At 43.9% G+C, this 23243-nt stretch overlaps 2 protein-coding genes and 2 non-coding genes across 10 annotated transcripts in view; 3 read left to right on the forward strand and 1 right to left on the reverse strand.

Annotated features, from left to right (window-relative positions):
* SLC18B1 (solute carrier family 18 member B1) overlaps window positions 1–23243 on the reverse strand; it is a 108656-nt gene that overhangs the window by 75776 nt on the left and 9637 nt on the right. For 2 of the 7 annotated variants that reach the window (XM_056566568.1, XM_056566563.1), the window contains exons 1-2: window positions 9013–9119; window positions 6465–6570 (exon numbers count right to left, since the gene is read on the reverse strand). The exons of 1 other annotated variant lie outside the window; for it this stretch is intronic. In XM_056566568.1, coding sequence (XP_056422543.1) covers window positions 6465–6563 — 99 coding nt within the window. In that variant the 5' untranslated portion in view covers window positions 6564–6570; window positions 9013–9119. Of the gene's footprint in view, window positions 1–6464; window positions 6571–8807; window positions 8977–9012; window positions 9120–23243 lie in introns of those variants that run through there. 4 more of the 7 variants (XM_056566567.1, XM_056566562.1, XM_056566569.1 and 1 more) reach the window with 4 other exon arrangements.
* On the forward strand, window positions 9073–16194 carry RPS12 (ribosomal protein S12). The gene is made up of 6 exons (XM_056566570.1): window positions 9073–9162; window positions 9287–9334; window positions 12850–12966; window positions 14441–14543; window positions 15564–15665; window positions 16105–16194. Exons 2-6 carry the CDS (start codon window positions 9321–9323, stop codon window positions 16165–16167), a joined length of 399 nt encoding a protein of 132 aa, XP_056422545.1. The 5' UTR covers window positions 9073–9162; window positions 9287–9320; the 3' UTR covers window positions 16168–16194.
* LOC130363461 (small nucleolar RNA SNORD101) lies at window positions 14294–14367 on the forward strand. The gene has a single exon (XR_008891865.1). It is a non-coding gene; the product is annotated as a small nucleolar RNA SNORD101 (small nucleolar RNA).
* LOC130363476 (small nucleolar RNA SNORD100) lies at window positions 15411–15497 on the forward strand. Its single transcript, XR_008891877.1, has one exon. It is a non-coding gene; the product is annotated as a small nucleolar RNA SNORD100 (small nucleolar RNA).

The raw sequence follows: 23243 nt of genomic DNA on the forward strand, positions 1-23243 counted from the left end.
GACAACTATGCTCCTAATCTGGGGGACAACTATGCTGCCTAATCTGGGGGACAACTATGCTGCCTAATTTGGATGACAATTATGCTGCCTATTCTGGGGGACAATTATGCTGCCTAATCTGGGGGACAACTATGCTCCTAATCTGGGGGACAACTATGCTGCCTAATCTGGGGGACAACTATGCTCCTAATCTGGGGGACAACAATGCTCCTAATCTGGGGGACAACTATGCTCCTAATCTGGGGACAACTATGCTCCTAATCTGGGGGACAACTATGCTGCCTAATTTGGGTGACAACTATGCTCCTAATCTGGGGACAACTATGCTCCTAATCTGGGGGACAACTATGCTCCTAATCTGGGGGACAACTATGCTCCTAATCTGGGGGACAACTATGCTGCCTAATTTGGGTGACAACTATGCTGCCTAATCTAGGGGACAATTATGCTGCCTAATCTGGGGGACAACTATGCTCCTAATCTGGGGGACAACTATGCTGCCTAATCTGTGGGACAACTATGCTCCTAATCTGGGGGACAACTATGCTGCCTAATCTGGGGGACAACTATGCTGCCTAATCTTTGGGACAACTATGCTGCCTGATCTGAGGGACAACTATGCTCCTAATCTGGGGGACAACTATGCTCCTAATCTGGGGGACAACGATGCTGCCTAATCTGGGGGACAACTATGCTGCCTAATCTGGGGGACAACTATGCTGCCTGATCTGGGGGAAAACTATGCTCTTAATCTGGGGGACAACTATGCTCCTAATCTGGGGGACAACTATGCTCCTAATCTGGGGGACAACTATGCTGCCTAATTTGGGTGACAATTATGCTGCCTAATCTGGGGGACAACTATGCTCCTAATCTGGGGGACAACTATGCTGCCTAATCTGGGGGACCATTATGCTCCTAATCTGGGGGACAACTATGCTCCTAATCTGGGGGACAACTATGCTGCCTAATCTGGGGGAAAACTATGCTGCCTAATCTGGGGGACAACTATGCTGCTTGATCTGGAGGACAACTATGCTCCTAATCTGGGGGACAATTATGCTGCGTAATCTGGGGGACAACTATGCTCCTAATCTGGGGACAACTATGCTCCTAATCTGGGGGACAACTATGCTCCTAATCTGGGGGACAACTATGCTCCTAATCTGGGGACAACTATGCTCCTAATCTGGGGAACAAATATGCTCCTAATCTGGGGGACAACTATGCTGCCTAATCTGGAGGACAACTATGCTGCCTAATTAGGGTGACAACTATGCTCCTTATCTGGGGACAACTATGCTCCTAATCTGGGGGACAAATATGCTCCTAATCTGGGGGACAACTATGCTGCCTGATCTGGGGGACAACTATGCTGCCTAATTTGGGTGACAACTATGCTGTCTAATCTGGGGGACAATTATGATGCCTATTCTGGGGGACAATTATGCTGCCTAATCTGGGGGACAACTATGCCTCTAATCTGGGGGACAACTATGCTGCCTAATCTGGGGGACAACTATGCTCCTCATCTGTGGACAACTATGCTCCTAATCTGGGGGACAACTATGCTCCTAATCTGGGGGACAACTATGCTCCTAATCTGGGGGACAACTATGCTGCCTAATTTGGGTGACAACTATGCTCCTAATCTGGGGACAACTATGATCCTAATCTGGGGGACAAATATGCTCCTAATCTGGAGGACAACTATGCTGCCTGATCTGGGGGACAACTATGCTGCCTAATCTGGGGGACAACTATGCTCCTAATCTCGGGGACAACTATGCTCCTAATCTGGGGGACAACTATGCTGCCTAATCTGGGGGACAACTATGCTCCTAATCTGGGGACAACTATGCTCCTAATCTGGGGGACAACTATGCTCCTAATCTGGGGGACAACTATGCTCCTTATCTGGGGGACAACTATGCTGCCTAATTTGGGTGACAACTATGCTGCCTAATCTGGGGGAAAATGATGCTGCCTAATCTGGGGGACAACTATGCTCTTAATCTGGGGGACAACTATGCTGCCTAATCTGGGGGACAACTATGCTCCTAATCTGGGAGACAACTATGCTGCCTAATCTGGGGGACAACTATGCTGCCTAATCTTTGGGACAACTATGCTGCCTGATCTGGGGGACAACTATGCTCCTAATCTGGGGGACAACTATGCTCCTAATCTGGGGTATAACTATGATGCCTAATCTGGGGGGAAATTATGCTGCCTAATCTAGGGGACAACTATGCTCCTAATCTGGGGGACAACTATGCTGCCTAATCTGGGGGGCAACTATGCTCCTAATCTGGGGGACAACTATGCTGCCTAATCTGGAGGACAACTATGCTGCCTAATCTTTGGGACAACTATGCTGCCTGATCTGGGGGACAACTATGCTCCTATCCTGGGGGACAACTATTCTCCTAATCTGGGGGACAACTATGCTCCTAATCTGGGGGACAACTATGCTGCCTAATCTGGGGGACAACTATGCTGCCTAATCTGGGGGACAACTATGCTGCCTGATCTGGGGGACAACTATGCTCCTAATCTGTGGGACAACTATGCTCCTAATCTGGGGGACAACTATGCTGCCTAATCTGGGGGACAACAATGCTGCCTAATCTGGGGGACAACTATGCTGCCTGATCTGGGGGACAACTATGCTCCTAATCTGGGGGACAACTATGCTCCTAATCTGGGGGACAACTATGCTGCCTAATCTGGGGGGAAAACTACCCGGCCCTCCACAATATTTTTAATTTCTCATGTGGCCCCATAATTGCCCACCCCTGCTTTAAGGGGGAGATTTATCAAAACCTGTGCAGAGGAAGAGTGGTGCAATTGCCCATAGCAACCAATGAGATTGCTTCTTTAATTTTGCAGAGTATTTTTTTTTTTTATGAAAGAAGAAATCTTTTGGTTTCTATGGGCAACTGGGCAACTTTTCCTCTGCACAGGTTTTGAAAAATCTTCCCCTAAGTGTGTGGACTAGGCAAATGACCTGAGAGAAAAAATGCAAACATAATCAGTAGAAGACATCGGTCTGAAGAAGTACGGAAGTACGATACAGCTGTTACCTCCACGCTGATTCCCCGGCGTCTCTGCCATGTTCACCTGTTTGACACCGTCTTCATGATTTCTTACCATGGTTGAAGCACAATGAAGAAGTTGAAGCGTCTTCATGGTGAGTGCAGTCCTTTGTTCTTTTCATGTGGATAATCAGTAGAAGACATGCCCCTGCTGAAACCCCACACGTTCCCTCACCCCATAGTGACTTCCTCAGGGGAATAATGGTGTGTGGGAGATGGTGTCTTCTCACAGTAGTAGTCGGTGATTCGAATATATGTCAGGTGTTGAGGCATAGATTTTACACTGCTCAAAAAAATTAAAGGAACACTAAGATCCTAGATCTGAATAAATTTACTAATCGTATGAGATACTTTCGTCTTTACATGGTTGAATGTGCTGACAACAAAATCACACAAAAATTATCAATGGAAATCAAATGTATCAACCCATGGAGGTCTGGATATGGAGTCACACTCAAAATCAAAGTGGAAAACCACACTACAAGCTGATCCAACTTTGATGTAATGTCCTTAAAACAAGTCAAAATGAGGCTCAGTAGTGTGTGTGGCCTCCACATGCCCGTATGACCTCCCAACAACACCTGGGCATGAGTGGTGGATGGTCTCCTGAGGGATGTCCTCCCAGACCTGGACTAAAGCATCCGCCAACTCCTGGACAGTCTGTGGTGTTGGTGGATGGAGCGAGACATGATGTACCAGATGTGCTCAATCGGATTAAGGTCTTGGGAATGGGCAGGCCAGTCCATAGCATCAATGCCTTCCTCTTGCAGGAACTGCTGACACACTCCAGTCACATGAGGTCTAGCATTGTCTTGCATTAGGAGAAACCAGGGCCAACTGCACCAGGATACGGTCTCACAAGGGGTCTGAGGATCTCATCTCGGTACCTAATGGCAGTCAGGCTACCTCTGAAAAGCATATGGAGGGCTGTGAGGCCCTGAGGCCCCCCAAAGAAATGCTACCCCACATCATTACTGACCCACCACCAAACCGGTCATGCTGGAGGATGTTGAAGGCAGCAGAACGTTCTCCATGGCATCTCCAGACTCTGTCACATCTGTCACATGTGCTCAGTGTGAACCTGCTTCCATCTGTGAAGATCACAGGGCACCAGTGGCAAATTTGCCAATCTTGGTGTTCTCTGGTAAATGCCAAATGTCCTGCACGGTGTTGGGCTGTATGCACAACCTCCACCTGTGGATGTCGGGCCCTCATACAACCCTCATGGAGTCTGTTTCTGACCGTTTCAGTGGACACATGCACATTTGTGTCCTGCTGGAGATCATTTTGCAGGGCTCTGGCAGTGCTCCTCCTTGCACAAAGGCGGAGGTAGCAGTACTACTGCTGGGTTGTTGCCCTCCTACGGCCTCCTCCACATCTCCTGATGTACTGGCCTGTCTCCTTGTAGCGGTTCCATGCTCTGGACACTATGCTGACAGACACAGCAAACCTTCTTCCCACAGCTCGTATTGATGTGCCATTCTGGATGAGCTGCACTACCTGAGCCACTTGTGTGGGTTGCAGACTCCGTCTCATGCTATCACTAGAGTGAAAGCACCGCCAGCATTCAAAAGTGACCAAAACATCAGCCAGGAAGCATAGGAACTGAGAAGTGGTCTGTGGTCACCACCTGCAGAACCACTTCTTTATTGGGGGTGTCTTGCTAATTGCCTATAATTTCCACCTGTTGTCTGTTCCATTTGCACAACAGCATGTAAAATTGATTGTCAATCAGTGTTGCTTCCTGAGTGGACAGTGTGATTTCACAGAAGTGTGATTGACTTGGAGTTATATTGTGTTGTTTAAGTATTTCCCTTATGTTTTTTTGAGCAGTGTATCTGCACACAATGGCAAAAGCTGGAAGAACACTGGCATGGTATAGTAGATCAGTGTAGAAAAAATGCAATTTTCAGCTTGCCTCCTATTGTAGTGTGCCTAAACCTTCACCTGGCCAGGTGACTTGGATAGTCCACGAAAATGTACAGTGTACATTTTTGTAGTAGATCAGTGTCTGGTGAATATTCATGTTGAACATTGATGTGAGTGCACACTGAATAATTTATATGCACAGGTGCAGTGGATGCATAAATTACATATAGATGGCACATCTGGCACAATATCAGAAGAGATAAATGGCAAGGGAAAGCAATATCCAATAGTGGAAAAAAAAAAAAAAAAATAATAAGTTAGGCAGCAGTTCCGACACATTAGGTATGCAGCAGTTCCCCCAAATTAGGTAGACAGCAATTCCCCCACATTAGGTAAAGCACTCAGACGGATCCCTCCAAGGAACAGCCCAGGATAAAGGCAGCACACAAAATGGTTTATTTACCCGGCATGCAACGCGTTTCGCTGGATAACCAGCTTCATCAGGCCGGGTAAATAAACCATTTTACCTTTGAAGTCTTGTGCGCTGCCTTTATCCTGGGCTGTTCCTTGGAGGGATCTGTCTGAGTGCTTCACCTGTGTTACCAGGAGCGTCTGCCGTTCTTCGCCCGTTGAAGGGTTATTCCACTCTTTTACCATAGTTGTACTTGGTCGTAGTACAACTATACTTGGTGAGCAATTCTACTTGTTTGTTCATCTCCTTTTCACATTACGTTATCACACTCCTTGTTTGTAAATCCTTGTTTGTAAATCCCACATTAGGTAGGCAGCATAGTTTCCCCACATTAGGTAGGCAACATAGTTTTCCCACATTAGGTAGGCAGTAAAGTTTCTCCAAATTAGACAGAGCATAGTTTCCCCACATTAGATAGGCAGCATAGATTCCCCACATTAGATAGGCAGCATGTTTTCCCCACATTAGGTAGCATATTTTCCCCACAGTAGATAGGCAGCATAGTTTCCCCACAGTAGATAGGCAGCATAGTTTCCCCACATTAGGTAGCATAGTTTCCCCACATTAGGTAGCTTCGTTTCCCACATTAGGTAGCAGTTTCCCCACATTAGGTAGCAGTTTCCCCCCATTAGGTAGGCAGCATATTTTCCCCACATTAGATAGGCAGCATAGTTTCCCCACATTTGATAGGCAGCATAGTTTGCTCACATTAGATAGGCAGCATAGTTTCCCCAGTTTGGTAGCAGCACAGTTTCCCCACATTAGGTAGCATAATTTCCCCACATTAGGTAGCATAGTTCTCCCACATTAGGTAGCATAGTTTTCCCACATTAGGTAGCATAGTTTCCCCACATGAGGTAGCACAGTTTCCCCACATGAGGTAGCACAGTTTCCCCACATTAGGTAGCAGTTTCCCCACATTAGGTAGCATAGTTTTCCCACATTAGGTAGCAAAGTTTTCCCAAGTTAGGTAGCATAGTCTCCCCCCCACCCCCTGACACAGAGACACACACAGACACACTCACCTGGCCTGTGCAGTGCTTCTTCTCTCTGGAGTGATGACCATGGAACTTCTTTTTTCTTCTCCATGGTGCAGTTTTTGTGGCATCAGGGCAGCTCTCCATTTATTCTCTATGTGGCGGCAGAATGTTGCAAACTTCACTGCTCGGCAATGTTCTTTCTAAGCCAAAATAACTCTATACCCAATGAGGTTCTTCTATTATTGTCCCATAACCCAATTAGGGACCAATATATGGAGGGTTGTTTTAAACCAATTAAACAAAAGATCACCAAGGAGGTGATCCACTAATCCCCTATATTTTCCATATATTAAAATACTATAATCTTTATTGAACACAAAAACACCAAAAAACTAATGGGTTAAAAGTATCAGCGTATTTCTCTTCCCATAGAATTAGTTATTAGAGTGCCATTCTGGCGTCACTGTATCTCAATCTGTCCGTGCGCATCTGCAGTATGCGCACTATAAGGGAAGAGTGTGCACTGTATTTAAAACCTACTCGCGGCCCCCCTCGACATGTTTCGCCGTGCTATACGGCTTTGTCAAGAGGTTTTAGGGCACTGGAAACCTAAAACCTCTTGACAAAGCCGTATAGCACGGCGAAACATGTCGAGTAGGTTTTAAATACAGTGCACACTCTTCCCTTATAGTGCGCATACTGCAGATGCGCACGGACGGATTGAGATACAGTGACGCCAGAATGGCACTCTAATAACTAATACTATGGGAGGTGAAATACGCTGATACCTTTAACCCATTAGTTTTTTGGTGTTTTTGTGTTCAATAAAGATTATAGTATTTTAATATATGGGAAATATAGGGGATTAGTGGATCACCTCCTTGATGATCTTTTGGATGATTTCTATTATTGTCCCTACACAGCTTTTTTGTTTTGCTTTTGCAGTGGTTACCGATTTATCATATTTTTGCCCCAACTCACTTTTGCCCGGATCATACTTAGAAACTTGTCTACATCTAAGGGTAGGTTCACACTACGTTCTTGCTCCCATTAGTCGTATCCGCTGGCTCCCGCCGAAAACAAGATTCTGACATATACTGTTAACAGGACCAGCGGACCTCATTGATTTCTATAGCCGAACTAGTGATTCCGTTCAGGACATATGCACTATTTTCAACTCAAAAACATGGCCCGCTACGCTTCTGAAATCGCACTTATGTCCTCAAGAGAGTGACTTGGTGACTCCGTAGGGCTATAGAAAGCAATGGGGGCTGCTTCTCTCGTTTACAGTATACTTTGGCATCCCATTTTTGTGGCGGGATACAGATGGATATGAATAATGGTAGCAGTAACGTTGTGTGAACCTACCCTAAGCTACTTTGCTGTTTATAAAGAACATGCACCTCTTTGATAAATGTGGGGGAAGTACAGACAAATGGGGGTAAGAAGAACTTCATTTACACAATGATAAATCCCCAACCCTCCTATGTGTGATGGAGGTAGAAGTGTATCCAAAATGAAAAAAAAAAAAAAAAAGGTTAATGGAAATTACTTTCACTATTCATTAGTACGGAACCTGCATTAAAGGGGGACTCCCATGGAAAACTTTTTTTTTTTAAATCAACTGGTGCCAGAAAGTTAAACAGATTTGTAAATTACTTCTATTAAAAAATCTTAATCCTTCCAGTACTAATTAGCTGCTGAATACTACAGAGGAAATTATTTTCTTTTTGGAACACAGAGCTCTCTGCTGACATCATGACCACAGTGCTCTCTGCTGACATCTCTGTCCATTTTAGGAACTGTCCAGAGCTGAAGAAAATCCCCATAGCAAACATATGCTGCTCTGGACAGTTCCTAAAATGGACAGATATGTCAGCAGAGAGCACTGTGGTCATGATGTCAGCAGAGAGCTCTGTGTATCAAAAAGAAAACAATTTCCTCTGTAGTATTCAACAGCTAATAAGTACTGGAAGGATTAAGATATTTTAATAGAAGTCATTTACAAATCTGTTTAACTTTCTGGCACCAGTTGATTTAAAAAAAAAAGTTTTCCACAGGAGTACCCCTTTAAGCCAAAAAGAACACATGGGTTTTATATTTATGCCAGCATGGCTGTTCACTGTATCAACATCACTTTTAGGGAAAAAGCAAAACATTCCCCTGAATCAGCATTTTCTAAACAGCGTGTAAAGCAGCGTGTTTGAAACAGTGTGTCTCCAGCTGTTGCAAAACTACAACTCCCAACATGCCCAGACAGCCAACAGCTGTCTGGACATGCCAGGAGTTGTAGTTTTGCAACAGCTGGAGACACACTTTTTGGAAAATACTGCCTTGGAGTGCTGCTTTATACCCATGAAGTGGGTTCACCACAGTATGTGCATTCACCGGCCACTTGCACTACTGAGCTTTATATGAGGAAAAACTGCAGGTAGGCCTTCTTTCTCTCTCACTCTTCCGTTGCATTATGGGAGATGTAGTCTTTTATTTCCTCCCACCCCCCCCCCGTCTTGGAAGCACTAAGACTAAGTAACACAAACAACTATGCACAAGCGTCCCCATAGTAAAATATAGTATAATAATGTAAACTTGCCCTAAATAAACATGGCGGAGTAGGTCTTCCGAGTACGTAGTGCTTGCCTTTGCCCTTACGTAAGGAGGCGACGCTACGTCCGGCGGACTATATATACGTGAGGCGCACGCATGGTTCTCTCTCTTTCCTTCATGCAGTGGAGCAGGTTGGGTAAGTGATTGCGGCGCTGGCCACAATCTGTCGCCCATCTCTGGCATCCCGCCCTCCCTGAGCCCGGGAACAGCGGCGGCGTCATGAGCGCTCCTAACGCTTCTCGTTTATGTCTGTATTGCAGCGGAGTAACGCCCAACATCCATTAGACATCGAGGATGGCCGAGGAAGGGTGAGTAGTCTCTACGGGCGGCATGGCTTCCCTTCTGTAGGGTCAGGACACTGGGATCTTATTGGGCAGGGTAACTACAACCCCTATCTGGGCATGCATGATGAGAGTTGTAGTTCTGCCTAGATGGGGGGGGGGGGGGGAGAGGGACTTATAGGAGCTGATGGGTTCTATTGTGCTGTCACTTATACTGAGAAGTCTGTTCCTGTTTCTTAACCAGTATAGATTCAGCTGTTGCAAAACTACATCTCCCATTGTGCCCAGATTTACTCTGGCTGTCTGGACGTGCAGGGATGTGTAGTTGGCTTTCTGGGCATGCTGGGAGTTGTAGTTTTGCAACATCTGCAGGTTGAAGACCACTGCTCTAGAGCATTGTTTGCAAAACTACAACTCCCAGCATGCCTGGACAGCCGAAGGCTGTCCAGGCATGCTGGGAGTTGTAGTTTTGCACAGCTGGAGGTGCCCTGGTTGGGAAACACTGCAGCATAGTGTCATTCTGTTCATTGTCCCTATTGTCTTGTCCCCAAATGACATTCCTCAATATCATGGAGTTCTTCACCTGATGTGGCATCACTATGAAGGAGATTTATCAAGCTCTGTAGTACTATATAGTTTTTTTGCGTAAAAAAAAAAAGTTGCCCGTGCGACTTTTCTACACATGCTGTGACTTTTTTGATCTTTTTTTTTTTGCTTATTCCAAAGCACATTTCTGAAATCTGCTCACGTAGTAACTTTTTCTTTTTTTTTTTACTTTGCTGTGGTCATGTGATTATCAAATGCAATAGTCGCTATTTATGAAGTCATATCTCCATTTATAAGTGACATATGTATTCCAGGTCCAACCTGGCTTATAGCACATGTCTGCAGTAAAGGACATTAACCCCTTAACGACCACTGATGTAAATGTACTTCGTGCACCATGATGTACATTTACGTCCTGTGTATGGCCATGAGCATCGGAACGGCACTTGCGTCATACACAGCAGGTTCCGGCTGCTAGCAGCAGCCCGGGACCCGCCGGTAATGGCCGACATCCACGATCGTGCAGATGTCCGCCATTAACCCCTCAGATGCCGTGATCAATGCAGATCACGGCATCTGCGGCAGTGCGGTACTTTGAATGGATGATTGGATTGCCCGCGGCGGTCCGATCATCCAGCATGGCGGCTGGAGGTCCCCTTACCTGCCTCTGGCCGTCTCCCGGGGTCTTCTGGTCTGAGATCGAGCAGATCACCACCGATAATACTGATCAGTGCTATGTCCTATGCAGAGCACTGAACAGTATTAGCAATCAAATGATTGCTATAGATAGTCCCCTATGGGGACATTAAGTGTTTAAAAAAAATTTGTAAAATTTAAAAGTAAAAAGTGAAAAATCCCCTTCCCCCCCAATAAAAATAAAAATTATCCATTTTACCCCCAAAAAGCGTAACATTTGTTTCATAAACATATTTTGTATCGCAACTTTCGTAAATGTCCGTACTATCAAATTATGATTCCGTATGGTGAATGGTGTAAAGGTAAAAAATAGTCCAAAAATAGCTTTTTCTTGTCATTTTATAAAAAAAAAAAATTTATAAATTTATCAGTTTTATATATGCAAATGTGGTATTGATAAAGTACAGATGACGGCGCATAAAATTAACCCTCATCCCGCCCTATAGATAGAAGAAATGAAAGTTATAGGTCAAAATAGGGCGATTTTAGATTTTTTTTTTTTTTTTAAGCGGTACAAAAATAGAAAAGTATCTAGCCATGGGTATAATTTTAATCGTATTGACCCACAGAATAAAGAACACGTAATTTTTACCGTAAAGTGTATAGTGAGAAAACAAAACCCTCCAATGCACAAAATTGTAGTTTTCATTTAAATTTCCTCCCTAAAATATATTTTTTGGGGTTCGCCGTACGTTTAATGGTAAAATGAGAGGTTTCATTACAAAATACAATTGGTCACGCAAAAGCAAGCCCTTATATGGGTCTGTAGATGGAAATATAAAGGAGTTTCCAAAGGCTCATCTTGTGTCTAGTTCAAGCGGAGGAGCCGTCGTAGGAATCCCTTAATGGGAAGCCACAACTGATCCGATTTTAGGAGAGGAGGAAAAAATGAAAACATAAAAATAAAACTGGCCTGGTCTTGGTCCTTAAGGGGTAAACACGCACTTTAACTGTTGTGTCATAAAACAAGGCTACTACACTAATGTTAGTTAAAGAAAAAATGAATTATATAACTACTCTTAATTTTAAGGTTGAAAATACACACTGCACACCTTAATTTTAGGACACGTACATGCTGGCGTACCCACTAAACTTTAAATTTAATGTTGTGTTAAAATAGAATAAGGCACAAAATAATTGTGTAAGAATTTTTAGACTACATAATTAATCCATATGTGTCACAAAATTTTCTTAGAAAAAGAAACATCCATAGTAATACAGTTTCATGCACATTTTGGGGTGGGTAACGTACCGAGCCTTTTATTTTTATATTTTGTGGCTTCACTATTTGTGCATGGTGCTGCGCGGTCTTCCTTCCTGATGTAAACTCCGGCCTCAGCGACTCAAGACTCCGCCCACCAACGTCACAAAATGGCTCAAAATTAAACAAAGTCTCCAGTACAGATTCATGGTGCAGCATAGTATGTTTTATTTCTGAGGGTGGATAGAGTGCAGTTACTTAGTGCCAGTCAGGGTGTTGCCTGATGCAGAACCCCCTCTCCCGTCACTATCTACCGTATATACTCGAGTATAAGCCGAGTTTTTCAGCACGATTTTACGTGCTGAAAACACCCCCCCTCGGCTTATACTTGAGTGAACTCTCCACCCGCAGTGGTCTTCAACCTGCGGACCTCCAGAGGTTTCAAAACTACAACTCCCAGCAAGCCCCGGCAGCCATCGGATGAAGTGTGGGATGATGAAGGGGGGTGGGGATGATGACAAGGGGATGATGAAGGGGGGTGGGGATGATGAAGGGGGGGGGGGTGTGGGATGACAAGGGGATGATGCCAGGTGATGATGAGGGTCTGGATGATGACAGGCGGTGATGATGATGATGTTAATGATGGGTCTGGATGATGTATTTCCCATCCTAAGCTTATACTTGAGTCAATAACTTGATTTTGGGTTGAAATTAGGGGTCTCGGCTTATACTCGGGTCGGCTTATACTCGAGTATATACGGTAGTAACGCTACAGGTAATAAAGGGTAGATAAAGAACTTCAGCTATTAACATAAGGGAAAACTTTTCTGCTTTAAAAAATGCTTTTGTAAGCGGGCTTTGCTTATGTGCAATTTATCTTGATAAATAGGTCACATGTAAGCAAAAGTTAAAAAAAACTTGTCATAAAAGCCATACGTTAGAGTGATAAATCTCCTTGATTGTGTTCCTGTATCCCAGGTACTGTTCCCCTGCCCATGTCTGTATGCAGTAAACACTGCAGTGCCCACCTTTCACTGCTGGCATGGGGGGGGGGGCCTTATGATGAAGTACAGGAATAAGCTCTTCATGTTTTTTTCAGCATTTCTGCTGGAGGTGTAATGGATATCAACACCGCTCTTCAAGAAGTGCTGAAGACCGCACTTATACACGATGGCCTGGCCCGTGGGATTCGTGAAGCTGCCAAGGCCCTTGATAAGTAAGTCCATGAAGGGGCTGTTATCGGCCTATATAAAAAATGTCTAAAATTTAAGTACCACTTAAAATAAAGATGCATGTCATTGTTAACGGGTTATCCAGGAAGAAACGGTAAATTATTCCTCCCACGCTTGTCTTCAGGTTGTGTTGAATAAATGCAGCTAAATTGTAATACCTTGTCTGATGACCTCAGGACAGATGTGGTGTTTGGAAGAAATTGGCCTTTTGTTTTCTCTATCCCTGGATAATCCCTATCTAGTGACTCCTAGATGTGAAGGTGTCTGTACAGAGGCTAGAGGACGGGCAGTACTAAATGTTAGGATTTTATGCTCTCCATGGTAGGTCCCTCCTGAGGGTCACTAGGTTTATGCTGTTCCAAGTGCAGCAAGACACCAGTCAGGCTGGGTTCACACAACCTGACTGGGCAATACAGTTCCCTTATCAGGTTTTTGATGAAAAAACGGATTCCTCAAAACCAGACTAAATTATCAAAATGTGTACAAATTTTAACCTGTTTAGTCTGAAAAATGATGTCCAGTTGCATCAGTTAAGAGAAACCATATGCATTAACTTTTCACTCCACTATGAATTATAATTTGACTTGTCTTATTGAAATTCCAAGAGAACTTTCAGTGTGCACTGCGCATGTGCAAAGTCAAAAACCGGATGGAACTGTAAACACATATGGTTCTGTAAGTTCCCATTGACCCCCCCCCATGTTAAAAAACCATGTACAGTTTCAATAGTTTCATCCAGACCAAAAACCGTGGTCGGCTACGGTTTTGGGTACATGAATAACTGACTAAACTGTACAAGATGCAAAACGGACAACTGATTTTTATTACGGTTTTCTAATTGAGAACGTATACGGGAACTATTGTAAAGATTGTGGTGTGAACCCAGCCTTACAGAGAAGCTGATCTACTACTTGCAATGCAGACATCCTCCTGATATCAGGACACAAGCAGGGTCATGCTGCCCACCTGCTGATTGACAGCTGTCATCATACTGCATAGACAAGAAGCTGGCAGTGGGTGGAGGACAAGTCCTCAGATATCTTCCCTGCATTCTCTCCTTGGTGAGAGGAATATTTGTGCATCCAGCATGCCCAGATGGCCTTGGGCCTAAGAATTCAGTCTAGAGCCACCTCTACTGTTACATGACATTATTGGTAAGTTTATTCTGCCCTCAGATAGGACAGCATAAACCCGACAGTCCTGTTATAGAACACTGAACAAAGTAGCATAGTTTTATCACCTAGTTGCTATTGAATAGGATACTGCTGGAAAACAATGGTATGATATGGGGTGGGGAGGGTTTGCTACAGAGCTTGAATGATGAATTGTATTATGTCGGATACCCCTTCACTCTGTGTATGAGTGAGAAAATACAACTGACAAGTCTGTAGCAAAAACCTAGGTTTATGAAGGAATAAGAGGATTGTGCTGGTGCTAATGTGCAATTTCTTGTACTAGACGCCAAGCTCACCTGTGCGTCCTGGCTTCCAACTGTGATGAGCCAATGTACGTGAAACTAGTCGAGGCTTTGTGTGCAGAGCATCAGATCAATCTCATCAAGGTGAGTAGTGGCTGGGTAAGATTCCATATGTTGAAAAATACCAGAATGGTATATTTTTTTTTCTGTATGCGAAAGTTGGTTTTCTAAGGGTTATCAAGCCAAAAATGTATCTCCCTTTGCACAGAATAAGGAAACACTTGATGTAGGGGTCTCAGTAGTTGAATCCCCAAAATCTCCAGAATGGGCCCCCAGCCGCAGGCTGTTGTGGATGCTATGGGAACACTTGAGATACTGGTGTGCAGTGCTTGTGGAGTATGCAGTCTACAGCTGGGAGTGCTGGTGTCCTGTTCTGGAGTGCATGCGTCTTCTCCCTATCCTGTGGTTAGGGGATATTCATTTATTTTTTTTGGGCTGTATATAACTTAAAGGAGAACTCCGGAATAGGAAAATTGCCCATAATACTCCTGGCATTAAAAATATACATACCTTCCTTCGCACCTCCGGTCTCCACTGCAATCCTCTTCCTGGTGGTCGGTGAGTCATACTGCACTCAGCCAATCACTGGCTGCAGCAAAGTCCTGACTCGGCTGGCTATGGGCTGAGCGGCAGTCTGTGTTCGGCCCCGGCAGCATAGGGCCAGTGTAGTGAAGAATGTGTCTTGAAGTGTTCTCACACTGCCACTCAGCCTATTGCTGGCTGAGTCAGGAATTTGCTGTGACTGGCTGAGTGCAGTATGACTCGCCGACCACAAGCTTCCAGGAAGAGGATTGCAGCGGAGGCCGGAGCGGGTTACCAGAGGCACTGAGGGAGCAAAGGAAGGTATGTACCTGTCTTTATTTTTTTACTGCCGGGTGTATGACAGGCAACTTTCCTACTCCAGAGTTCTCATTTAAGAAAATGCTAGCTATGCATACCTCTTCATGACATACTGCATATGATGACAGCTTGGCTCCCTCTACTGAATGCTGTGAGGAAAAAAGCCTACCTGTTACCCAACTTCTTCTGAGCTGCAGTAGTTGTTGATGAAGCCAATTGAACAAATATTTTAATGGATGCTAAGTTTTGGACTTTGTCTTATAGGTTGACGACAGCAAGAAGCTAGGCGAATGGGTGGGTCTCTGTAAAATCGACAGAGAAGGCAAGCCCCGTAAGGTGGTTGGCTGCAGCTGTGTGGTTGTCAAGGTAAGCAGATTACTGGCTGAAAGTGTCAAGGATGCTCTGATTGTGGGGGTCGGACTTCTGGGACACCTGCGATCTTAACAGGCTTCAGAAATCTGGCCACCTAAGGGGTGACTGCCTGCTCAGCCAGAGTACCCCTTTAACACTTGTACTTTAGGATCAATGGGTATAGAGGACAGATATTTACTCTTTAATGTGTAATACAGGGTTTTTCTTAAACTATTTTACTTTGTGCCATCAGAGCTTCTGCCAAACTGAATGTGTTTTGTGGAACTTGCTCAAATGTGGTGGCAAGAACAAGGCCACTGTACGAGCCTTGGGGCCTTCATGTGGCACTTAAGGTCCCTGAAAATGGCTACATGATTGAAATGTTGGCTTTAAAACTTCTATTACACTAAAGCTAGCTTCAAAGCACATCCTAATATGCTCTTCCTTCTCCTAGGACTATGGCAAGGAATCCCAGGCCAAGGATGTTATTGAAGAATACTTTAAGTGCAAGAAATGAACATCTGAATAAAAGCTTTGAACTTGACTAGTTGTGTGGTTGTTCCCCATTTTGGAGTACATAAAGGGGTAAAATGTACAGCATTAAAAGAGGTCCTGCCGTAGGGGTGTAAATAAGCACTGTGCTCTAGTACTCAGGTTTCAGAGCTAAACTTATATTTCCAGAGTCATTGTTTGAATAAAGGCTTGAGCCCAATAATTAGAGCCAATGTCCTCTTTACCACCTCCCCAGTTTGAGGGCATGGGTTTGACTTGCTGGGGCTATTGCCATGCTGGATAGTGCACCTGGGCTTTTCATCCTAAATTAAATAATGGAAGCATTCTTTTATCTAGTCTTTTCCAGCACGAAGTAGCCCTACTTAACCTGTGTACTTGGGGTTCTGTTTCCTACGGAGGTTCACGTTAAGGGCCTTTTCATATGGATGAATATCTCCATGGAAACTAGACACATACAATGCACAAGCCAGCATTCTCCATGTATAATACACTTTTCCAAGCAGATTCCGCTGAACCAAACAGAAGTTCATAGTCCAGAATCTGCAGTTCTGCTGTGTGCAGTGCAGCTAAATCCTATTGAAAACAATGGCAGGCTGCAGCTGAATTCTGCTTGGAAAGTCTGTGAATGGGCCCTCTTGCTGCTAAACTAACATGGTAGTGCTCAAGCAAAATTGTTGTGGGGAAATGTAAAATACTACTGGTCTTGCAGCCTCTCATACAGGTAGTTGGGCATCTAGTACAATGTTCAGGGTAATTAACAGAAGTATCTCAAGCTATCATCAATATCAGACTAGTGGGGGTGCTGGCATCCCCTAACTTGCTGTTTGGCAGTGTGGTCCTACCATACACAGTGCAGCATGGCAGGAAGTAGGGTTTGTCTTGTATAGTGGTTATGCTGCATTAATGCAGCTCAGTTCCCATTGAAGTAAATGAGAACAGAGCTATAGTAACCAGCAAGACCAATACACATATGGAGCAGTTTTTCTGCTGTTCTGAAAGAGGTACTCCGCTGCTCAGCATTTGGAACACAGTTCTGAACGCTGGAGCAAGGAGCTTTTGACATCACAGCCCTGCCCCTAATGATGTTGCAGCCTGCCCACTCAATGAAAATCTATGTGATGGCGGTCATGCCTCCCATAGACTTGCATTCAGATGGTGTGACATCACAAGCTCCCGGCTCCAGCATTCGGGACAGTTCGTTCCAAACACTGAGCAGCAAAGTATCCCTTTTAAAAGTAAAATAAAACTGATCTGTCATGTTCTCAGCAAAAGGAGTCTCAGCACAGGGATCAAGTAGGGAGAAGCATAGAGTAGCACCCTTTTTACTCCCTGCCTTTTAGCAATCTGTCTAGAAGTAGAACAGAAGTGAGACAAAGATTGTTGCGGGAACAGAGTAAAGCATGCTTGTTTCCTGATCTGTAGGTCACGACAGCAAGACACTGACTAATAAAGACAGCAAGACACTGACTAATAAAAACTTTTTTCACATTTGTTAAAGCAACGGACACTCTAAAATTCAGTGAAGATAACTAGGTGGATGCACTATGGGGAAATTAAACATTTACAAATACATGTAATTGTCAGAAGCTAATCTTTGAAAGCCAGCCCTACTAATATAGGCTGGATGCTTCCACTTTTTAGGGCTTGGTCACATGAGCAGACTTGAATTCAAACTGCCCACTGTCTTTGAAAGGGGCAGAATGTCTGCCGCAGACCCCTGCTGCGGGTTTGAAATGAAGTTGGCTTGTGTGAGCACTTAGGCAGGTTTCTCTGGTCAGGCATGAGAAGTTCTCATCACAGCTCAAGTAATCTTGGCTACTAATGGCTGTATCTCAGCCTGTAAGGGTGCATGCACACGTTTACACTGTACAGGTGCCGGATCAGGCTGGGGGAAGGGAAACCATGCGCTCCCATACCCCAGCCAGACTGGCGCTGAAATCCATTGACATAAATGAGCTGACCAGTCAGTTTTACTCCAGTCGTCTAATATTTTTTACCCGTATCTGTTTTTCTGACGGACCTCAATGTAGTATACTACATTTTTGAGGTCTGGTCGGAAAACCAGATACAGGTCAAAAATGAGCCGACCAGAGTAAAACTGACTCCGATCGGCTCTTAAGTCAATGGATTTCAGCGTCGGTCCAACTGGGGTATGGTAGTGCATGGTTTCCCCTCGCCCAGCCTGATCCGGCACCCATACAGTGAAAACATGGTGTGCATGCGCCCTAATACAGATCTTGATGGATGGATGCAGTCTTGGGCTTGTGTTGTAGCAGTCACTGCCTGTCCTGGTTTCTACAGGCTGTTGCAGCTTTCCCTTCACTACAAGTGGGAGTGTACTTGTTTTTGTCAACACTTCTGCAGTATCAAATGCTCCACTGAACACTCCATAATCAGGGCCGACTGAATATCTCTGGTCCCTGAGCAAAAATTATGGCAAGCCCCCCCCCCTTTCCCTTATTGTTACACACATCCAGCTACCATAGGGGAGATTATCAAAGCCTGTGCAGAGGAAAAATTGCCCACAGCAACCAGTCAGACTTCACAGGCCTCTTTAAAAATAAAAAGCAATCTGGTAGCTTTGGGCAACTGCACCACTTTCTCTGCACAGGTTTTGATAAATCCCCCCCCCCCACCCCTTTATGTTTTTAAAAGTGTCTCCTGTGGCTTGGTTGTGTTTTTTTTTTTTTTTTTAGGCTGGTTGGCCCTTAAGCAAGTGCACACTTTACCCGTGTAATAAGGCTGCTCTGTCTATAATTCTCAATACTCAGTGTAAGGACTTGGCACTTGTCTCATGAGGGCTTGTTTTTTGAGTGACCAATTGTACTGACTCCTAACTATTATAATGGTAATATGGCAAAACCAAAAAAAGTGTGGGGGGGGGGGGGATTGAAGAGAACTGAAATTTTGCAACTTTGAGGGTTTTGTTTTTATGCTGTCCACTTTATGGTAAATGATAAAACATTTTATATTCTGTAGCTCAAAGCAATTTGACACCCAATTTATAGTTTTTCTAATGTACTACTTGAACAAAATCAGTGTTAAAATTCTTGTGATCCCTATTTTTTTGTATGTATATATATTTTTATCGGTACTATTCTGGTCTTTATTGCTTTTTTTTTTCTGACCATATTGTGATTTAAAAATTGATATTTTTGGATTTTTCATTCAATTAATATTTCAATCAAACATTTCTGCACATGGCGATACAAAGTGCATTTTTTTTTCTCCCCAATTTTTTTTTTTAATTGGGGAACAGGTTTACTTTAAGAGAATTTACTGACTTTGTATATGGGTCCCATTTTTTGCAATAGATGTAGATATGTACATGTCATTTGTTAACATGAGACCATGAACATAGTTTTGATGGCACAGTTGATAAATATAAAATGTTACTCATAGTGACCTTTACATTTGACATGTGCTCATTAACCCCTTGGGGACGGAGCCCATTATGACCCTAAGGATGGGAGCATTTTTTGCAAATCTGACCACTGTCACTTTAAGCATTAACTCTGATGCTTTTACTTATAAATTTGATTCCAAGTTTTTCGTGACATATTCTACTTTGTTAGTGGTAAATTTCCGTCAATACTTGCATCATTTCTTGGTGAAAATCAAAAATTTGATGTACAATTTGAAAATTTTGCATTTTTCTAACTTTGAAGCTCTCTGCTTGTAAGGAAAATAGACATTCCAAATTATATTTTTATTCACACTTTATATTTGCATCATAAAAGACTTTTATTTTTACTTTTGGAAGACAACAGAGGGCTTTAAAGTTCAGCATCAATTTTCAAATTTTTTGCAAAATTCTCAAAATCAGAATTTTTCAGGGACCAGTTCATGTTTGAAGTGGATTTGAAGGGTCTTCATATTAGAAATACCCCATAAATGACCCAATTATAAAAACTGCACCCCTCAAAGTAGTCAAAATGACATTCAGTAAGTTTGTTAACCCTTTAGGTGTTTCACAGAAATAGCAGCAAAGTGAAGGAGAATTCACAATCTTCATTTTTTTTTTTTACACGCATGTTCTTGTAGACCCAGTTTTTGAACTTTTACAAGGGGTGAAAGGAAAAAATCCTCAATTTGTAACCCAATTTCTCTCGTAAGAAAATACCTCGTGTGTCAAGTGTTCGGCGGGCTCAGAAGGGAAGGAGCCACAATGGGATTTTGGAGAGTGAGTTTTTCTGAAATGTTTTTTGGGGGGCATGTCACATTTAGGAAGCCTCTATGGTGCCAGGATAGCAATCCCTCCCCCCACATTGCACACTATTATGGAAACTACACCCCCCAAGGAATGTAACAAGGGGTAGGTGAGCTTTAACACTCCACAGGTATTTTACAACTTTTTGTTTAAAGTTGGATGTGTAAATGGAAAAAAAATTCACTAAAATGTTTTTCCCCAAATTTTACTTTTTTACAAGGGGTAATAGGTGAAATGCCCCCCAAAATTTGTAACCCCATTTCTTGAGTATGGAAATACCCCTTGTTTGGACATCAAGTGCACTGTAAGCAAACTACAATGCTCAGAAGAGGAGCGCCATTGAGCTTTTAGAGAGATAATTTGTTTGGAATGGAAGTTGGGGGCCATGTGCATTTACAAAGCCCCCCCCCCCTGTGGTGCCAGAACAGTGGACACCCCCCCCCCATGTGACCCCATTTTGGAAACTACACTCCTCACGGAATGTAATAAGGGGTACAGTGAATATTTACACCCCACTGGCGTTTGACAGATCTTTGGAACAGTGGGCTGTGCAAACCAAAAAAATTACATTTTTCATTTTCACGGACCACTGTTCCAAAAATCTGTCAGACACATGTGGGGCGGAAATGCTCACTGTACCCCTTGTTACATTCCGTGAGGGGTGTAGTTTCCAAAATGGGTCACATGTGGGTATTTGTTTGCGTTTGTCAGAACTGCTATAAAATCAGCCACCCCTGTGCAAATCACCAATTTAGGCCTCAAATGTACATGGTGCGCTCTCACTCCTGAGCCTTGTGCGTCTGCAGAGCATTTTACGCCCACGTATGGGGTATTTCTTTTTTACCTCTTATGAAAATAAAAAGTAAAGGGCAACACTTTTTTTTTTTTTTTTTTTTTTTTTTATATACACAGGCTGGTGTAGCCCCCAACTTTTCCTTTTCATAAGGGGTAAAAGGAGAAAGAGCCCCCCAAAATTTGTAGTGCAATTTCTCCCGAGTACGGAAATACCCCATATGTGGCCCTAAACTGTTTCCTTGAAATACGACAGGTCTCCGAAGTGAGAGAGCACCATGCGCATATGAGGACTAAATTAGGCATTGCATAGGGGTGGACATAGGGGTATTCTACGCCAGTGATTCCCAAGCAGGGTGCCTCCAGCTGTTGCTAAACTCCCAGCATGCCTGGACAGTCAGTGGCTGTCCTGAAATGCGTGGAGTTGTTATTTTGCAACAGCTGGAGCCTCCGTTTTGGAAACACTGCCGTACAATACGTTTTTCATTTTTATTGGGGGGGAGGGGGACAGTGTAAGGGGTGTATATGTAGTGTTTTACTCTTTATTAGGTGTTAGTGTAGTGTTTTTAGGGTACATTCACACTGGCGGGTTACGGTGAGTTTCCCGCTAAGAATTTGCGCTGCTTATACTTGAAGCAGGAAACTTACTGTAAACCTGTCTGTGTGAATGTCCCCTGTACGCTCACATGGGGGTCAAACCTTCAGCTGTTTCAAAACTACAACTCCCAGCATGTACTGACATACCGTGCATGCTGGCAGTTGTAGTTTTGCAACAGCTGGAGGCACACTGGTTGGAAAACCTTCAGTTAGGTTCTGTCACCTAACTCAGTATTTTCCAACCAGTGTGCCTCCAGCTGTTGCAAAACTACAGTTCCAAGCATGTACTGAGCACAGAAGGGCATGCTGGGAGATGTAGTTATGCAACAGCTTGAGGTACGCAACTACAACTCCCAGCATGCCAAGACAGCTGTTTGCGCTTGCTGGGATTTGCAGTCTTGCAACATCTGGAGTGCTACAATTTAGAGACCACTGAACAGTGATCTCCAAACTGGACCTTCAGATGTTGCAAAACTGCAACTCCCAGCATGCCCAGACAGCAAACAGCTGTGTGGGCATGCTAGGAGTTGTAGTTTTGCAAGATCTAGAGGGCAGTATCGAGATCACTGCAGTGGTCTCTAAACTGTAGACCTCCAGCTGCTGCAAATGACCCCCCCTGGGCATTTGCACGGGTTTCCTTCTGATAGATATCAGCAGTCCCCCTGGTCCGGTCCCTGCGCGGTGGGGACCAAAATTCCCACGGGTGTATGGATACGCCCTTCGTCCCCAACAGGTTAAGGCTATGTTCACACTGAACATTTTGCAAGGAATTTCCTCAGTGAATCTGCACTGTCCAGAAATTTCTGCAAAAATTTACTCAAATTCTAAGTCGCATTGACTAATGGGCTTTTCTGGGTGGATTTCAACAAAAAGATGAATTTTTAATCTTCTGGAAACAAATTTGTTGTTGGAAGTCTTGTTACAGAATTTATGAAGTGTAAACTGAGCAGCAGTGTCCTATCCAAGCAGTGTCTTCTCCAAGCAGAATCTGTGGAATTACAAAGGAAGCAACAATTATATATACTGCTCAGAAAAATAAAGGGAACACTCAGATAACACATCCTAGATCTGAATGAACTAATTGTATGAAATACTTTCATCTTTACATTGTTGAATGTGCTGACAACACAATCACACAAATTATCAATGGACATCAGTTATCAACCTGTGCAGGTCTGGATATGGAGTCACACTCAAAATGAAAAACCATACTACAGGCTGATCCAACTTTGATGTAATGTCCTTAAAACAAGTCAAAATGAGGCTCAGTAGTGTGTGTGGCCTCCACGTGCCCGTATGACCTCCCTACAACACCTGGGCATGTTCCTGATGAGGTGGCAGAGGGTCTCCTGAGGGATGTTCTCCCAGACCTGGACTAAAGCATCCGCCAACTCCTGGACAGACTGGTGCAACGTGGCTTTGGTGGATGGAGCGAGACATGATGTCCCAGATGTGCTCAATCGGATTCATGTCTGGGGAAC

This window comes from Hyla sarda, chromosome 3 (assembly GCF_029499605.1).
Source record: "Hyla sarda isolate aHylSar1 chromosome 3, aHylSar1.hap1, whole genome shotgun sequence".
NCBI lineage: Eukaryota > Metazoa > Chordata > Amphibia > Anura > Hylidae > Hyla > Hyla sarda.

What these genes read in the sequence shown, in the direction of transcription:
- RPS12 (XM_056566570.1), top strand. An exon ending in ATCAGATCAATCTCATCAAG is followed by an intron (nt 14,544 to 15,563) that starts GTGAGTAGTGGC and finishes TTTGTCTTATAG; the next exon opens with GTTGACGACAGCAAGAAGCT. An exon ending in GCAGCTGTGTGGTTGTCAAG is followed by an intron (nt 15,666 to 16,104) that starts GTAAGCAGATTA and finishes TCCTTCTCCTAG; the next exon opens with GACTATGGCAAGGAATCCCA.